The 17,643-nt window shown below is 41.0% G+C and overlaps 1 protein-coding gene across 5 annotated transcripts in view; it reads right to left on the bottom strand.

Moving 5' to 3' along the window:
- The window catches only part of Herc3 (HECT and RLD domain containing E3 ubiquitin protein ligase 3), a 95,507-nt gene that overhangs the window by 43,304 nt on the left and 34,560 nt on the right, over positions 1 to 17,643 (bottom strand). For 2 of the 5 annotated variants that reach the window (XM_052173826.1, XM_052173827.1), the window contains exons 10-15: positions 11,111 to 11,235; positions 9,768 to 9,827; positions 6,715 to 6,826; positions 6,160 to 6,349; positions 3,926 to 4,089; positions 3,654 to 3,767 (exon numbers count right to left, since the gene is read on the bottom strand). In XM_052173826.1, coding sequence (XP_052029786.1) covers positions 3,654 to 3,767; positions 3,926 to 4,089; positions 6,160 to 6,349; positions 6,715 to 6,826; positions 9,768 to 9,827; positions 11,111 to 11,235 — 765 coding nt within the window. Of the gene's footprint in view, positions 1 to 3,653; positions 3,768 to 3,925; positions 4,090 to 4,702; positions 5,025 to 5,064; positions 5,705 to 6,159; positions 6,350 to 6,714; positions 6,827 to 9,767; positions 9,828 to 11,110; positions 11,236 to 17,643 lie in introns of those variants that run through there. The other 3 variants (XR_007976619.1, XR_007976620.1, XM_052173828.1) reach the window with 3 other exon arrangements.

Raw genomic sequence — 17,643 nt, 5'->3', positions numbered from 1 at the left:
AGCAGCCCTATCCAATAGTGACATGTTTCCAAGGGAGCTCCAGGCTGTGTGCTGCACACCACCCTATCCTCAGTGCCAGCCACCGGGGTTAGGCTTGTAGGATGTGGGTGGCACTGTTGCCCTGTGCCTTTCATCTCCCAGCACGACAAGCAGCACTAGATGCAGACATGGTGGCTGCGCGTTGGGGGCTAGCCCGCAGGCCTAGGGAGAGCCCTATTCAGTACTGATTGACCTGTTTCTACCAACTTCAGGCAGCAGCACAGCTCGCTGCTGTAGGTGTCAGCCCTGCTCCTGGCTCCTTCCGCATCAGGCACGATTGTTTGCGCTTGCAGCTGGATGAAATATATCAGCGAAGGGTATAGACTGTGGTTCTCTGCTGCACGCAGTTCCACTGTCTTTCTTTACAATTTCGTTAGGCTATCTTACCAGCATTTTTGCATAAGCCTTTACCTTTAGCTTTGTTTGTCCATCAGCTGAACCCGTCCTTTGGGGAGATGCTGTACATGCTTTGTATAGAGCCTGGTGACCCTAGATCCTCCCCTAGGCCCTTAAGCTATGGAACCCATCTTCATGATACAGGTCACATGTTCTTTACTAAATAGTTTTGATGTAGTCACACCTTAACCTTTATTGTGCACATGGGATGGAGATAATTGTTATAGGAAACTTTTATCCAAAATCATATTGTACTTAAATATGTCTAAAATAAATTGTCTGGTGTCAGACTTCAGAAGTTGCAGCCAGCCTGGTTAGGTCTTGCTGAATGGAGTTTTTTTCTTGCCTCTCCATGGTTCACCTCTCTGCAGGCCTCAGCAATTGCAGAGACACTACCCATGCCCACACAGTTCTTTCAGGATGGACCCTGTGCTTTTCCCCTACATACTGTGCTAGTACCAGGCTAAAATATTAATAGAGCAAACTGATTATTCTTTAAGTGATTAAAACAAAACCTATATGAAATTCCACTAGTATTTTAAGGCAAGACTTCAAGACATCAAGAAACTTCAATTTCAATTTCTAATTACACTGTACCTTATCTAATAGAAAAATTTCTACTGGAAGCATAACATGTGATACACTAACTTCAGCTGATTTTCTATCTTTTTGTAGTAATGGCTTTAACTAGCGAAGAGGAGATGAAAGTTTTTCAAGATCTACTAAGACATTTGTTTACCACAGAAAGAAACTAGTAAAACTGCTCATTTAAGTACCTTTACTCAGAGACCATGGTAAACATTCTCATATAAACAACTTCTTTCTTAAGGCCAGAAAGAAAAGAGAAGTTACAGACTGTCAGAGCAAGCAGAGTTAGAGAAAACTGTTCAACTTACCCAGGCCTCTGTGTTCATCTTGGGGCCAAGTAGTTACCTGAAAGAACTCAAGACTCATGTCTACCTCTAACATTTTATAATTTACAAACTGACATGTCATACTTTCTAGAGATAGAGAGAGCGAGCCCACTGATGCTCCCATGTATAAATTCCAATTATCATCTCTTTTAAAACATGATCTCTATTGAAAAGCATTTTTTTTGTTTTCAAAACAATAACAAAACCTTACAAAAATTACAAAGTGTCCCAAAATTTTTAATTTTTCATTAGAATACCTCTATTTGATCATCTATCATCTGACAAGGAAAACTAACTTGGTTATTTAATAAAATAAACTTACTTAAATATTTTGCCTTTAGAGACCATTGCAGAGCTAAAAACCATACAGGAAAAAAAAGCCACCCTAATGCTGGTGATGAATCTGTGAGACTAGCAGACACTCATTTCAGGTGTATCTGCTGCACCAGATCGATTAAATACAAGTACCAAATGACTACTTGCTTTCTGATATTCAGATTTGCATAAATCCTAAACCCCTTGCATGCATCCAGGCCAGTCTGCTATTACTGAGCAACCGCTGCCATGCCTAAGGTGGTAGGCAGGAACTCAGGAGTTCTGTGTCAAACACCATCAGAGGTGGGACAGCACTGTATGACATCTGTATTTGCGCTATCCTCAATAAGAAGTGGCCACAGGATCCAGAAAGTTGACATAACAAGAGTGAGATAGGCTATCTGTCAGGAAACGAATAGCCAACGATCCTAAATGTCAGGGATAAATCAGTGGGGATATGGCACATCTAGAAGATGTTCTTCTACCAGCCTGCTAGTGACTTCAGGAAGCCTGTTATGTGCTAGATCTCCCAAGACCCAACAAATGCTGCAAGTTTATATATTAACGTCTTGAGTTTTAATTTGTGGCTCAAAAAAGTAAGTAAACAGTATAAATATATATCATTTTCACTATTTTCAAATATATGAATATTAAGCAATATTAAGATTATTTCCATGGACTGGAGACGTAGTTCACTAGGTGGGCACTTGTCTAGATGAACGACATCCTCAGTATGATACCCAGCAATGCATAAAGTACGGGTATAGAAGCACTCACTAATAATCTCAGAACTTGAGAGGAGGTGAGAGGCAGGAGGATCAAGGTTATCTTTGGGTATGTGAGTCGGAAGCTACCCAAGAATAAATGAGATCTTATCTCAAAAATAAAACAAGGGCTTACAGAGTTGTCTCAGTAGTTAAAGAGTAGAAGACACAGGTTTGATTCTCCGCACCATATAGCAGCTCCCAGTAGTCTGTAACTTCAGTTCCAAGAGCTTAAATGGCCTTGCCTGGCTTCTGTGGGCACCAAATATGCATATGGCACACAGACATATATCCAAATAAAATACTCAAACACATAAAGTAAAATATTAAAATAAATACATAGATCGATAGATGAACAAGAGCGACTGAAACAGTCACACTGTTGTACAACAGAATTCTAGAATTATATCGTCTTGAAGAACTGGAACCTAAGATGCATTAAAAACAACTCAAGGGGCTGGAGAGATGGCTCAGCGGTTAAGATCACCGACTGCTCTTATGAAGGTTCTGAGTTCAAATCCCAGCAACCACATGGTGGATCACAACCATCCATAATGAGATCTGACACCCTCTTCTGGGGTGTCTGAAGACAGCTACAGTGTACTTATTTACAATAATAAATAAATCTTTAAAAAATAAAAAAAAATAAACAACTCAAGTTTCCCAGTGCCAACCATTCTGCTTTCTGCGTTTTTCAGTCTGACTGCTTTACAATCTTGGATTTACTTTTCTTTTTTTCATCTCTTTAAATGTAGTACTTGGGATAAAACTTAAAGCCCTGAGCAGGCTAAGCATAAAGTCCACCATTAAGTTACAACAACCTTATGCTGCAGTAGTGGTGCACGCCTATAATTCCAGCAATCTGGGAGGCAGAGGCAGGCGAATTTCTGAGGTCGAGGCCAGCCTGGTCTACAGAGTGAGTTTCAGGACAGCCAGAGCTATCCGGAGAAACCTTGTCTCGAAAAAACAAATCCAAAAAACAAACAAACAAAAAATAAAATAAAAAATAAAAATAAATAAAAAACAAGTTACAACCCTAGTTCCAAATACTTGATGAAACTTATGACACTTATGATTATCTAAAAGTTTCAAGAATCCAAAGAATGAAATAGATAGGTGTGGTACCAGCATTCCAGTCAAAGGCAAGGTATATGGCTCAAGTGCATGCTTCAAATACAAACAAAAAGGCTAAATCCTTAAAATATGCAACACAGGAAAATCTTACCATCCCAGACTGATGCAAAAACCACATGAGGTAGTCTTCCTGAATGTCCACAAGAGTAGAAATCTCAGGGATATAAAACTTGTCGTATTCCACATGCTTCACCTTAAGATTTACCTGATGAAGAACAAAATAAGAACAACTAAAACCCAGGAACTGGAAAATCTCCCAGAGAAAGCTCCCCAGCAGAATACTTCATCCCTCCATACCCTCCCTCTCCACAACCCCAGGAGGTGTACAATTCCACACCCTCCCTCTCCATCCCCGAGGGTTACCTTGTACAGTTTCTCCAGAAGCTTGAGGGTTGCAGTCATGTAGTTGTTAAACAGTACCGGGATTAAGAATGTCTTTCTTCCCCTTAGGAGGTAAAGGACGGCACCTTTATAGAGGGTTACCAGCTTCATAAAATATTTGGGGCATGCCTGAGACCACCAGTTATCTTAAGAAAGGAAGAAAGGAAAACATATATTAGTACATAACCGTGGACGAGAGTTCTTATGTTGTCTTCCTGCTAGCTAAACTCCTGTGGCTAGAAGGTAAATATTAGTCTATAATACAACTTCCCAAAAATGATTTTTCAAAGGAACCATTGAAACGTGTGGAGAAATGGCTATACAAGAGGCCCTAAATCTTTTAACTCCTCTCTTTTCTTCTCTCTCCTTTACCTCTCTCTCTCTCTCTTCCTTCCTTCCTTCCTTCCTTCCTTCCTTCCTTCCTTCCTTCCTTCCTTCCTTCCTTCCTTCCTTTCTTAAAAGTTTTTATGTAGGAGTTTTCGTTGTTTTCTCTTTTTTTGTCCTCAGACTCATGCTGAAGGCTAATCTGAAAACATTCAGTTCAGTGGCTGTGTTGGGACCGGACACATACTCTGGGCAGGATGCACCTACTGCAGTAGTATTAGGGCACCCTTGGTCTTTCAGGACTGGATCTCAGCCACTACTGACATTTTATACAAGGGACACTTCACACTTAGAGGACATGAGAAACCATTTCTTCCTGTTATGAGGCATAATTAATTTAAGAAATTGATTATGTTTATTCTCTCTGAGTAGTACCTTTCCATTCAAGCAGGATTATTTCACTGTATCTTCAAAAATGAAATCAGCCATACTGAAATCCATAAGGTTTCCTTGTTTAAAATATTGCATTAAAAATTAAAGTGAGAGGACTGCCGGAGAGATGACTCAATGTCCAAGAGCACTGACTGTTCTTCCTGAGGTCCCAGGTTCGATTCCTACCACATACACTCATGCTCACAACCATCTGAAACTCCAGTTCTCAGGGATCCGATGCCCTCTTCGGCCCTCCACGGCACCAGACACGCATATGGTACACTGACATACATGCAGGCAAAATATCCATATACATAAAAGAAACCTTAAAAAAAATCACAGTGGGAGAAACATCAAACAAAAAGAACAAACTATTGAGAGCTGTTGGATTCGTGTGACAGGCATCTGTTGGGTTTGATCTACTTTGAAGTTTCTCTTCAATTTGAACTGTCAGATGTCAGAAATAAACTAATTATAAAACTGAATGATCGCATTCTGTTTTGTGCTATCTGGCCTAGAAAAATTTTAAAAATTAAAATGCCAAAAATTTAAAAGTCTGATAAAATATCTTTTTAAACAGCCATTGCTCTATTTTACACCTATTAGAAACACCTAAGAAAACATGCTCTGAACAGCCCCTGATGTGGGGAAGTAGTAGCGAGTGCTAAGACATTACTAATATGGTCATCATTACTCTCATGTGAAGGCAGAAGCAATGGAAAAGCCAGAAGCAGATCAATTCACTTGAGGGAAAACCATGCTGCAGTGATACTCAGGCCACCTGAACCATAGAAGTTACCAAGTCAAAGGAACTCCTGGGAAAATTACCAAGGGAGGAGAAAAATGTCAAAAGCCAGGGGACAGCTTTCTGCACCAGATTACTAAGGGAAAAAACGTCTCGGGTGCTACTCCAGCAGAGACCCTCTCCAGCCCGCTGAGGAACGGAAGGTTCTTATCTCAGCAAAGTGTCCGGAGCCTGCAAAAATCAGTGTGGACTCAACTGTCCTAAAAAAGAAAAAGAAAACAAACATTCTGTAAGTCCTCACTGGGTCACTCTGTTCCCCCTTGTGTGGAGATCTCTGCATCACAAAAGCTGTCCGTTTGGTTCCCACCCCCTAACATCAGTACTGGAGATGGACAGACAGAAGGACACTAATATTTGAGGCATTACAACTACAAGCAAATGTGGAAGAAAAAAAACAGTTTAAAGTTGAATAACCTAACTTTATGAATATCTCAGAATTGGGATTAACCTCCCATGAATCATTTCACATGAGTTAAATAAGAGATCAATTAGCCTAAATTGCAAACATGGTTAGCTAGACATCAACAGCAAAGAAAGGACTAAGTGGTAGAGCTATTAAATGGCGACAAATGGTTAGATCTCAGTCCACAAGAGTCAGCTGACAAAACAGAACAAGTGAGTCCGAAGCCAGTGGTATTAAATTTGATGAATTTACCTAATACTTTGCTAGGGTTTGTTTCCAGCCGCAGAATGGCCATCGCCAGGGGAATGGTCAGCGTTATGTAATACTTCGAGTCCTGAAGCAGCGGAAACTCCGGCAGTATTAAGTAAATTCTCATTGCTTCCACATCTGGGGGTGAACTTGACAACTGGGGAATGAGGCAACTTTCAAAGCTGTTTAATATCTGTTAGAAAGAAATAAAGTAGTGAGAAATGTATCTGAGACTTAAATAACTCATCTCCAAATCCATACGTTATTTAATGAACTCACAACCCTTGCTCATTCGATATGCACTAAGCAAACAGAAGGAGCCAGTTCAGACTCCCAAGACATCGGGGAGAAGGAACAAGTCCCAACCTCACAGAACTAATACTTTAGAGAGGCAACTCTTCAGGAAGATATGAGCAAAAGATAGCCCAAGTCCCAAAACTAATGCTTTCACAAAGTTACAGCTTATACAAGAATGTATAGTTTTATCTTGCTGTCCCCTTTGTCTTAAGAGAAGAACACTTCAATGTAAACCAAATTTTATAAATGTAAACAACGTACCTGTTCTAGAATCATGGAGTGCTGAGAGTGCATTAACTTCTCAAATAAAATCCTAGTTGAGTTCAGGTCAATCCCAGGGATTTTGGGACTAGTTTTAAAATGTTCATCAATTCTAAACAAGCAAGCAAACAAACAAGCAAAAATCCAGATGTAATAAAATAAAAGGCAAGTACTGATAATAAAAAAAAAAACTGTAAGTACTTATTTAGCTAACTCAGTCTAGACAAATCTTAATTTACCCTAGTACATGTGCTATCCAAGAATAGTAATTTGGGAAAGGCTAACAGATTAAGCCTTACAGCAATTCTACCTACCCCACTTTGGTTGTTTCTTTTTAATTTGAGAAAGGGTCTTATTAGGTAGCCCCTGCCAGCCTAGAAGTCTCTATGTAGACCAGGCTTGCCTTCAACACAAAGTTCCACCTGCCTCTGCATCTGCCTCCTAAGTGCTGAGGACAATTCCACTGTTAAACATGATTCAAATTTTTTCAAACCTTTTCCCCCTCAAGTCAAAGTAGAAACATTACCATTTCAAACCAGGCATTCACAAAGCCTGGAAGCAGGTCCCTTGCCCAAGCCACTACTATGATTTTGTTTGTTTGTTTGTTTGTTTGTTTGCTAGATGTGGATGTTGTGGCTGGTTGCAATCACCTACCCATACCCACTCATTTCCCTTATGCAAAAGGGGCCCACTCACACATGAACAAATGGTACTTAGACTCTTTTATTTTAAGCCTTCCTCAAGAAGTATTCAAAATAAAAATCAGAGCAAAAAGCCAAGTTATTATGTCTCTTACTTAAACAGATTCAATTACAGTTACCCACCAGGGATTTTACAGCTAGTGTTCAAACTTTAACAATAAAATCATTTTTCCAACTCTGCATAGTCTTGGCTTCCCAGAGACAAAAGATATCTCTAAGACTGTCACTTGATATATAATTGAATATATTATATTAATCTGCAAAATAGTCATTTGAAAAACAGGCTTTGTTCTGAGTAATGTATACGTTCAAGTGATTTAACAATCTCTGACAATGTTACAATAGAGGAAAACTCAGAATGTAGACATTGCATATATTAGAATCAAAATGGCAAAACCCAGAACAGCTGCTTAGACTTCCTTGATTGGGTATTTTGTTCCTGTTCCTACAATGAATTAACTAAGACATCAATTTTAATATCCTAGAGGTAACCTTGAACAAAGGTGGAAGGACTTTTTCCTATGTTGTTAGGAAAAATCCAAATGAAAGGGGGCTCCCTTTCCCCCACATTCTCTCTAGCATTATCTGTTAGCTTTTTTCCTGAACTCATACATTCAGACTGGGGTAAGATGATATCTCAGTCATTTTAATTGGCATTTCCCTAATCATTAAGGATGTTGAATAATTTTAAAGATATTTCTTAGTAACACGTTAGATGGGATGCATACATATACATGGGATTCATCAGAATGTCTTATAGGACGAGGTCTCACTAGTCCAACAATGGCTGTTTTCCCATAAAATGACCAAGAATTCAGTAGTTTTTTTTAGATCATGTGGCTGAGATATGTAACTGGTCTTCGGTTTCTGTTAGAATCCTGAAGTAGGTTTTAATACCAGCGAAGGAATGCCGCAGCAACAGGACAGATGATCCTGTCCTGAAGAGTCAGGGTAAGTAGGCAAAAAGCAAAGTTTTCACGTCCTTTTATGTGGCTGGCACTAGAAGGTATGGCCCAGATTTATGGTTGGTCTGTTGATCTCACACAATGCATACTGGGGTGAGTACTCCTACCCTAAATATGGATGAGCGGGTATCCTTAAAATATAGAGTCCTTTGGGTTTATGCCCAGGTATGCTATAACTGAATTACATGGTAGATGGTAATTCACACAGAGAATCAACATGTGACTCATTGTTATACTTAAAAAATTCTTTGATTTTATATATATATATATATATGTATATATACAGTAATCATACATAGTATCATACATAGTACTCTTTTACATAGGGACATTCCATACTAGTAAATGCTGTGCATTGAGCGCACTGTTCCCCATCTATCTTGATCAGCTACCCCCTTACCCATTCCTGTTAGTTCTCATTGCTATACCTTTGCATTTGGAATATCTACTTAATGGTATGTGTAGAAGGCATGGACTTCAGCCTATAGCATCAGGCTGGGAGGTAGTGGAGCACTTAGAAGTTGAGATATAGTGTTTTGTACCTTTCAATACCAGACCTTCGCCCTTTCCTATCTCTTCCCTACCAGATAACAAAAGGTGAACAGCTTCTACATGGAATCTTCTCCTACGATGATGGATGTCCTTATCACTATCCATAGAGAAACGTGACACCTGACCATGGACTGAAGATGCTGCTGTAAACGCACCTCAGGTAAGAATGTCCTTTTTAGTCATCACAGGTATTTTCACAATAACAGAGACATAACTAACATATTCCTCCTAATGTTTCATTAACCTAGTCAGTGGTTGAAAAGGACCACAAAAAGATAGGACTTGGGATCCCTGAAGATCCTAATTCCTGGCAAGGTCATTCTGATGCATAAGGTTCCTGAGTGGCCATCTGCAGAAAACATAAGGCCAAAAGAGACATCCTATTTGCTGCCTCTGGTTTTAGCCAGTGCTGAGTCTGACTGAATCCACAGAGCCCCAGAATGAAGCTTCCCTAAGACCTCTACATGACTTCACTCCTGTTGAGAAATGAAAAATACCTCAGCAAACTAAAGAGCCAAAGAACTACTGGAGAATTTTGAATTTAAGAATAAATCATACACACATGTGAAAGCATCATCTTGAAACATCCTGGAGTTCTGGCTTTGGGTCATGGCTAGATGTCCCAAGGGACCATTTTTATCTGCAAATCTGTTCCAGTGAGGAGTGAGCAAATATCACTACTCTGGGATCCTCTAATTCATCATTTCTGGATATTTCAAATTTTGTGCAAATGTCAGCTTTCCCCTTCATTGAAACCAAGCCCTATGGAGAAGTCTTTCGTAGCCTTGCTAAGTATTTACATTACGCCAGATTCTGAGGAGTCTATGGCACTTACTTTTTTTCCAGAAAGCTTCCATTCCAACAAGCTGCAGAAGACAGTATCTGAACAACACCACTATTCAAAACAGAAAAGGAGAAAGGAGTCTTTAAGATTACAAATCAGCACTTATAAAAGCTTCAACAACAAGACATCTTCCTAGCCAGCCTCTATTGAGTCATCAGTGCATACCTAATTAGAGAACAATGTTTTGCCTCCAAATGGACAAAAACTAGTATCCCACAGGTTACATACATACATACATACATACATGTGTATGTGTCAAAATCATAAAAAGCTTGGACACTCTCTCACCACCATTTCAAACAAACAGAAAAAGTGAGCTGTTATTTCCCAAGTACAGAAGTTAATACATGTCCGGTCAGTCTGCCATCATACTGACCATCTGAGAAAGAAACTAAGGATGAGTAGGAATAAAGTCTTATTCCTATTAACTAAATGCTGCAGTATCTGTGGAAGGGTCTACTCTGTGAGGACCCAGGATTACCACAAGAAACAAGGGATACAAAATGTAAACAGCTAGGAAGGAGATCATAGTAACTTCTGTCAGCTGTAGCATTTGGATCAAGTAAGGTCTTTAGAGATGATTTCCTCTAGCGTCTGTTGTTAAGCAAGAAAACGGTGGTAAAGCCCATGTTTCTAGGCTGCCCACTGCTCAGCAACCTGGCCTCTCTCCCCCTCTACCCTCAGCTCCTTAACAATACCCAAAAAATAGGAGATTCCTTAGGCTGCTCCAGGGTAGGCCCTGGGCATTTGCTCCAGAACAGCCCTGACCATAAATCAAAACTCACTATGCACTTAAGATACAGACTGATTTGTTTTCATAAGTGAGACTACAGGAAAAGTATGGAAATGCTGATCAAAGTAAAAAAAATGTGTAAAAATGTACAGAAAACTATTTTTCAAACCCAACCAGTCTCACATTTTAATGTACCTTTTACCCAGAAGACTCTGAATATTTATTTCAACTAATCACATTGAATGGCAAAACTGTAGAAGTTTCTCAGATTAGTTAAAGTAATAAAAGGCTGTTAATATTCAAGATTCCTTGAAACAACAGTGTGAAGAAAGCCATTTCTATATGCAACATGATACAGAGAGCTCTCAGCAGAGATACAACCTCAGGCCTTCCTTCAGAGGATGTCACAAATCTTGCAGTGACTGTGTTAGCTGGGGGCTAATGAGATGAGATTCCAAATAAATATACAAAAATGATTCTGTAAATGCAAAGCTCCATTCATATTCACCACCTCAGTGTAGGTGCAGGGAGTACCAGCCACTAGGCCAGGAAACTCTAGCATGATTTAAAAGAAGCAAAATGAAAGCAGACAAACTCATACTTGACAGTATTTGCGTTGTTGTGTTCTGAGAGTTTTTGTCTCCAAACTGCTATGGTTTCGTCATTTATTAAGTGGGTATAATGTGTTTGGTTCACAGTTCTGAAGTCAACAGCAGGAGAAGAATTCTGGAGAAATAAATACAAAAGAAAAGAGAAATGAGAGATGTGGATATTCTCCCCTTGCCTTCTTCAGTGTGGTCTCCAGATCGCACTTCATGGACTGAAGCTTCCCAAATCCTCTCCCCTGGAGCAGAGACCTGTCCACACCCCTGCAGCGAGGATGCAGGCTGTTCTTCAGGATCTTCCCTAAGCCATGGCTCTGTTCTTTCACACTCGGTGGCAGGTAGCTATGGTACAAAAGCTCATCTCCTTTCCCTCAACTTCAGGGCACCACACCACACTGGGTGAGGTCTCTTTGCAAGAGACCTAAGCCCAGCATCTCCCTCCAGCAAGCCCTCTCTCCTTTGCTCTTGAGGAGGTACTCTTCTAGAGTTTCTGTTTCAGCTCCGTGACAAGCTTTCCAGATCTCCTTCCCTTTGCTCTGAGTCACCAGGCCACAGAGGTATTGGTTGCCATAATTGTTCCCTCAACTCCAATAAAATGTAGTATAAAAAATGTTTAAGGCCATCCAGAGACTTCCCCACTGGGGATCCATCCCATATACAAACACCAAACCCAGACACTTGCTGATGCCAAGAAGCACTTGCTGACAGGAGCCTGATAGAGCTGTCTCCTGAGAGGCTCTGCCAGAGCCTGACAAATACAGATTGCTTGCAGTCAACCATTGGACTGAGCATGGGGATCCCAATTGCAGCGTTAGGGAAAGGACTGAAGGAGCTGAAGGAATTTGCAACCCCATAGGAAGAAACAACAATATCAGACCCCCCAGAGCTCCCAGGGACTAAACCACCAATCAAAGAGTACACATGGAGGGACCAATGGCTCCAGATGAATAAGTAGCAGAGGATGGCCCTAACTCACATCAATAGGAGGAGAGGCCCTTGGTCTTGTGAAGGCTCAATGCCCCAGTATAGGGGAATGCCAGGGAGGTGAGAGTGCGTGGATGGGTGGAGGAAGAGGGGAGATGGGATAGAGGATTTGTGGAGGGGAAACTGGGAGATAACATTTGAAATGGAAATAAATAAAATATCCAAAAAAAAAAAAAAAAAGAGAAAGAAAAACCAAAAAAAAAAAAGTGTTGAAATCAGACATGACGGTACATGCCTGTAATCCCAGCACTTTGGAAGTAAGGAGAGGGAGGTGAATCAAAAAAGAGTTCAAGATCACCCTTGGCTATACAGTGAATAGTGAATTCTCAAGCCAGCCAGGGATACATAAAACCCTGTTTAAGTAAGTTTAAGAAACAAATGCAGAATTTAGTTACAGTGTAAGCAATTTCTAAAAAATTCATTTTCACATGCCTTTTTTCCCCCTCAAGTGTTTGTGTGTGCTGTGCATGCCTTTATGGGTGTATTTTCATGTGTATGGGTATACACATGTGCATGTACAAGCATGTATTGGCCAGAGGCTGACCTGGTCACTCCACCTTGATCACTCTCCACCTTATTCAATGAAACAAGATCTCTCAAGTGACCATAGAGCTCACCAATGGCTCCCCTGGCTAGCCAGCTAGTTCTGTCTCCACCTCCCAATGATGGGATTAATGCCTCAAGCTTTACAAACGTTCTGGGGATCTGAACTCTTGTCCAAACACTTTGTAGGGCATGCATTTTCACTACTGAGCCATCTCCTCAGTCCAAGTATATACCTATAAACTTTATGAAAGTATCAAAAGGGATGTTATCCCAGCTTTAAAAATCCCAAACACTGTACATCCTTCCTTTAGTGATACATACTCTTTAATTTTGTTTTTATGTGTATAAGTAGTTTGCCAGCATGCATATCTGTGTACTACTTGCATGTCTGATGCCCACAGAAACCAGGAGGCAATGGATCCCCTGGAACTAGAGTTGCAAATAGCAGTGAGCTGCCACGTGGATGCTTGGAATCGAACCTGGGTCCTCTAGAAACACAACCAATGAATGCTCTTTACCACTGAGCCAGCTCTCCAACACCAACCCCAGTGATATTTTTAAGTATACAACGATTATTAATTTGTGTGTGTGTGTGTGTGTGTGCGCGCGCGCGCGCTCAAGGGTACGTGCGTGAGGGTAAGAGGATAATTTAGGGATCTAGTTCTTTCCATCTAGCATGCAGGTTCCAAGGATAGATCAAGGGTTGCCTGCTTAGTGGCATCACCATTATTCTGAGCTGACTTGCCAACCCATTTAATGGTATCTTTAAAGAAACTATTATAAACACTTTTATTCTCTAAACCCGCCTGTTTTCAACTTTTCTCCTCCAACAGCTATTTGTAATCCAGAACTAAGAAAAAGCTGATGGTGCTTTATGCCTCCTAAAGGAAGGAAAAGTAATATTCAAGCAGTCAGACATCAATGCATAGAAAAAACCATCATTTTCTCCTTTGTACTTGTACATAAAATATTGCTTTCAAAGGAAGCTTGCTGGGTCTACTCTACAGTTGTGATTTAGCAGTATACAGAGAAAGAAAGGTACCTGTAACACATATCAGATCATCTGGCTCTTGATAATGATTCTACAAAAATGAGTACAGACATAGGCTAAAAGAACAAATATATAGTGAATTATATCAAAGAAACTCTTAAACCAACCTACACAACTTAAACATGCACCCAGCTGTTGGACATAGCCCTCTATGGCCATCAGTCACACAGGGCCACGCCCCAGCCCTCTAGTGTTCTGCTGGACTCACTCCCAGTCACCTGGCTATAGCCAGGTTTGCCCTGCCCCACAGTTACCTGGCAATAGCCAGGAAGCTCGGCCCACTATAAAAGGGGAGGCGTGGCCCCTCCCCCCCCCCCCCCCCCCGCTCTCTTGCCCATGCTCTCTTGTCCTTTTTTTCTTCTCTTACTCTCTCCCCTGTCTCTTGCTCTCCTGCTCCCTCTCTCCCCATTCTCTTTCCACGTGGCCATGGCCAGCTCTAACCTCTCTATCTCTTCTTTCTCTCTCAAATTTTCTATCTCTTTTCTTTCCCCCTACTTTTCTATATAATAATGCTTTAAAGCCATGAGCTGTCTCTTCTTGTCCCCACCCCCACCCCCAGACAGGGTTTCTCTGTATAGCCCTGGCTGTCCTGGAGCTCACTCTGTAGACCAGGCTGGCCTCGAACTCCAAAATCCACCTGCCTCTGCCTCCCAAGTGCTGGAATTAAAGGCATGCGCCACCACCGCCTGGGTGTATCTTCTTATCTAAACCCGCCATGTTGGAGCAATGGAAAGGCCTCTCAGCATTTCTAGCCACCAGACTGGACCAATGACTTCCCTTCCTGGCCGGGCTTCCCTCCACAGGCACAAGGGCCAGCATCAGAATGGCCTACTCCCAGCTATATTTCCTCCATCTTAGCGGTAAAGCAGTATTACTACCAAACTTGAAATGCATCCCCAAAGGGACAACTGAACACCAACAGTAACACAAACTTACAGAAAATAAATGCAGGCTTCAAACGATTGTACTCATTCTTCATCATATATTTAATAACCCACAGATACAAGAAAAAGTGTAATTTCTTCCTCTACGGGTGTGGGAACCAAACATGCTAGGAAGTACTGAATCCCTGAGCTTTCCTCCCAGGCCTCCACACTTGTGGTTGTATACAGGCCAAAAAGAAAAACGCTGCACTAGGTCAGTGCTCCTCAAATGTGGTTGGGTTGTAGAATACCAAGAGAACCTTGAACCATCCTAACGGGCAACATACTCCAGGGCATATGCCAATGCATACTCTAGGCCAGTTTAGGTTAGAATCACCAACAGCAACTCTGCTTCTTGTATCCCCCCAGGTGATGGGAGACACTGATGGAGAATCAAAGTTGGGAATCACCATATCACTGTTCAGTTTCACACACACACACACACACACTCGCACATATACACTTGTACACACACACACACACACACACACACTCACACATATGCACACAAAGGGATGGAGAAAGGAAAAGAGAGAAAGAGGAGGGGAAAGGAGGTGGGGGGGGAGAGAGAGAGAGAGAGAGAGAGAGAGAGAGAGAGAGAGAGAGAGAGAGAGAGAGAGAAGATTCCACAGTGAGCACAGGTGGAACATTCAAACCCTGAAAGCTTCAGATCCCAAACCATCATGCTGCTGAAGTGGAGAACTCCACAGCAGGAAGCGTTGCTCACGCACGCGTTGACTTAAAATGCCCTGTTGCACACCTTCACGGTATGTCTAATGTGTCCACAAACAGTAACTTAAGATGGCGAATAGCACGCCTTCAGGGTGTGTGAGTCCTGGTAAGTTTCATGTTCACGCACACAGTGACTTAAGATGTCATACGGCATTTATCTCCAAAATGTACTGGAGTTGCCATGAGTTCTTGTAGAGACTTGGGTTCCAACTCCAAGATACTTTATGCATATGCAAATATTTCAAAATGCAAAAGAATCTGAAAGATTTTTCTAGCTGTCACTTCACATATTAAAGTAGTGATAAATAGAGATCATGAGGTAAGACTATAATTTTCAATCTCTGTATCTAATGAGCATCTAGAGTGCATGAGTATATATATATATACACATATGTACACACACATTATATACATACATATATGTATATATGTATTATATAGAGAATATGTATATATATACACATAAGTACATATATAAAATAAAATGCACATAAGTATTACTTTACACTTGAAAAGTCTGGAGTGCCATGGCTGCAAAGACAGCACTTCACAGCCTGAGACAAAGGCCAGTTGTGTGCTTCAAGTGAGCCCTGCTACCTTCTCAAGGTAGAGGGGAGGAACGTTCCACTGTGAGTTTAAAACTTTAATGGGGGACACTTCTCACCAATTGAAACCTTAACTTACCAGCTAACTAACACTACTGTATACCTTACATTCTTTAAGCAGTGGGTTGTTTTCCACACCCAACACTACTAGTACATTTAAAACTCAGCTACACAGATCTTACTGCATGTTTACAAAAGGAAGCAAATTTGAGTTTTATGTTTAATTCTCAGAAAAACAAAAGTTGGATATTATTTAAGCCAATTTCTCAGGTGGTTGTGACATAGAGCTTTGATCCCAGCACTCAGGAGGCAGAGGCAGACAAATCTCTAATTTAGAGGCCAGCCTGGTCAACAGAGTGAATTCCAGGACAGCCAGGGTTACACAGAGAAATCCTGTCTCAGGAACAGCAGCAAAAGACAGAATCTTACATCAGTTTCATTGAGAAATAAATTCCTACAAGTCTACTTCTTGAAAACAAAAAAGTTTCCGAAGAGACCCGGTGTTTTTATCATTTGTTTTACTGGCATAACCTCAGCTCCCTTTAGGATTTCTCTGTGAAGTTACAAAGCTGAACCCAAGGCAGCTATTCCACATCTCCCCTAAGATGGCTAAAGCACATGGCTTCCAGCCAGTGCCTGACCTGCAGCACAGCTGAGCATCTGCAGAGCATCCCCGGCCTGCACCTCTCCTGTGGGATCACAGAATGGTACGAAGGGCCCAGATGGTGGCATCGGAGCAAGAAAGAGACATTCGCAATGGAAAGGGCCTGTATTTCCACAGATGCTGTTCTCTCCCATCATCTCAGGCTTTTCCAACTACTGCTTTGAGTTTGCTACCCCCCACCCCCCCCACCCCCACAGGGTTTGTGAAATGGGAGTATGAGAAGACAAACCATACCTCAGTACTCTTCAGCTGGCTGCCCTAGACCATGAAGAGCAGAATGAATTAAATAAATGTCACATATTCTTATTTGTTTGTTTCTCGAGACAGGGTTTTTCTGTGTAGCCCTGGCTGTCCTGGAACTCACTCTGTAGACCAGGCTGGCCTCGAACTCAGAAATCCACCTGCTTCTGCCTCTTAAATCTACGCAGACTTTGAATACTGAAAGGCAACATCTCCTTTCCCCTTCCTTTCTTTTTCTTTGAGACAGTCTCATGTAGCTCAGGCTGGCCCAAACAGGCCTCTTTGGCAAGGATAACCTTGAACTGCTGTCTCTACAGGTAAGAACCAGCATTACAAGTATACACTGCTATGCCCATGTGTGCAACTTGTTCTTTGTGCCTTAACTGGTAGAATGATGCAGGAGAAAGAGAAGGGAAATCGGGGTGTGGTAATGATGATCAGGTAATAAATAATAAAAAAAAAATCTTAATTTTTTTGTACCTCTTTTATATATTTATCATATACTCAGTCATTCCAAACAATGAAACCCAGTAAGTTATCAAACGCCTAGAATTCCTTGGTACTGAATAGTGAAGAAACAGAAAAATAATAACATAAATGCTCTAAGCCCTCTTAAATTTCTTTTAGAACAAATATAAATATAAATAACTCTACACTATAAATTAGAACTCTACAATGTTAAGAACAAGATAATTATTAGCAATTCAAAGGCGTTCAGTGGAGATAATGTTGTTTAGTTGATTCTTTTAATAAGATAAAATCATCGACAAGAAACAAAGAGTGA

The sequence above is a fragment of the Apodemus sylvaticus genome, chromosome 2 (genome assembly GCF_947179515.1).
Source record: "Apodemus sylvaticus chromosome 2, mApoSyl1.1, whole genome shotgun sequence".
Lineage (NCBI taxonomy): Eukaryota > Metazoa > Chordata > Mammalia > Rodentia > Muridae > Apodemus > Apodemus sylvaticus.
The sequence above is the reverse complement of the archived record's forward strand: the minus strand, read 5'-3'. Positions and strand labels throughout refer to the sequence as shown.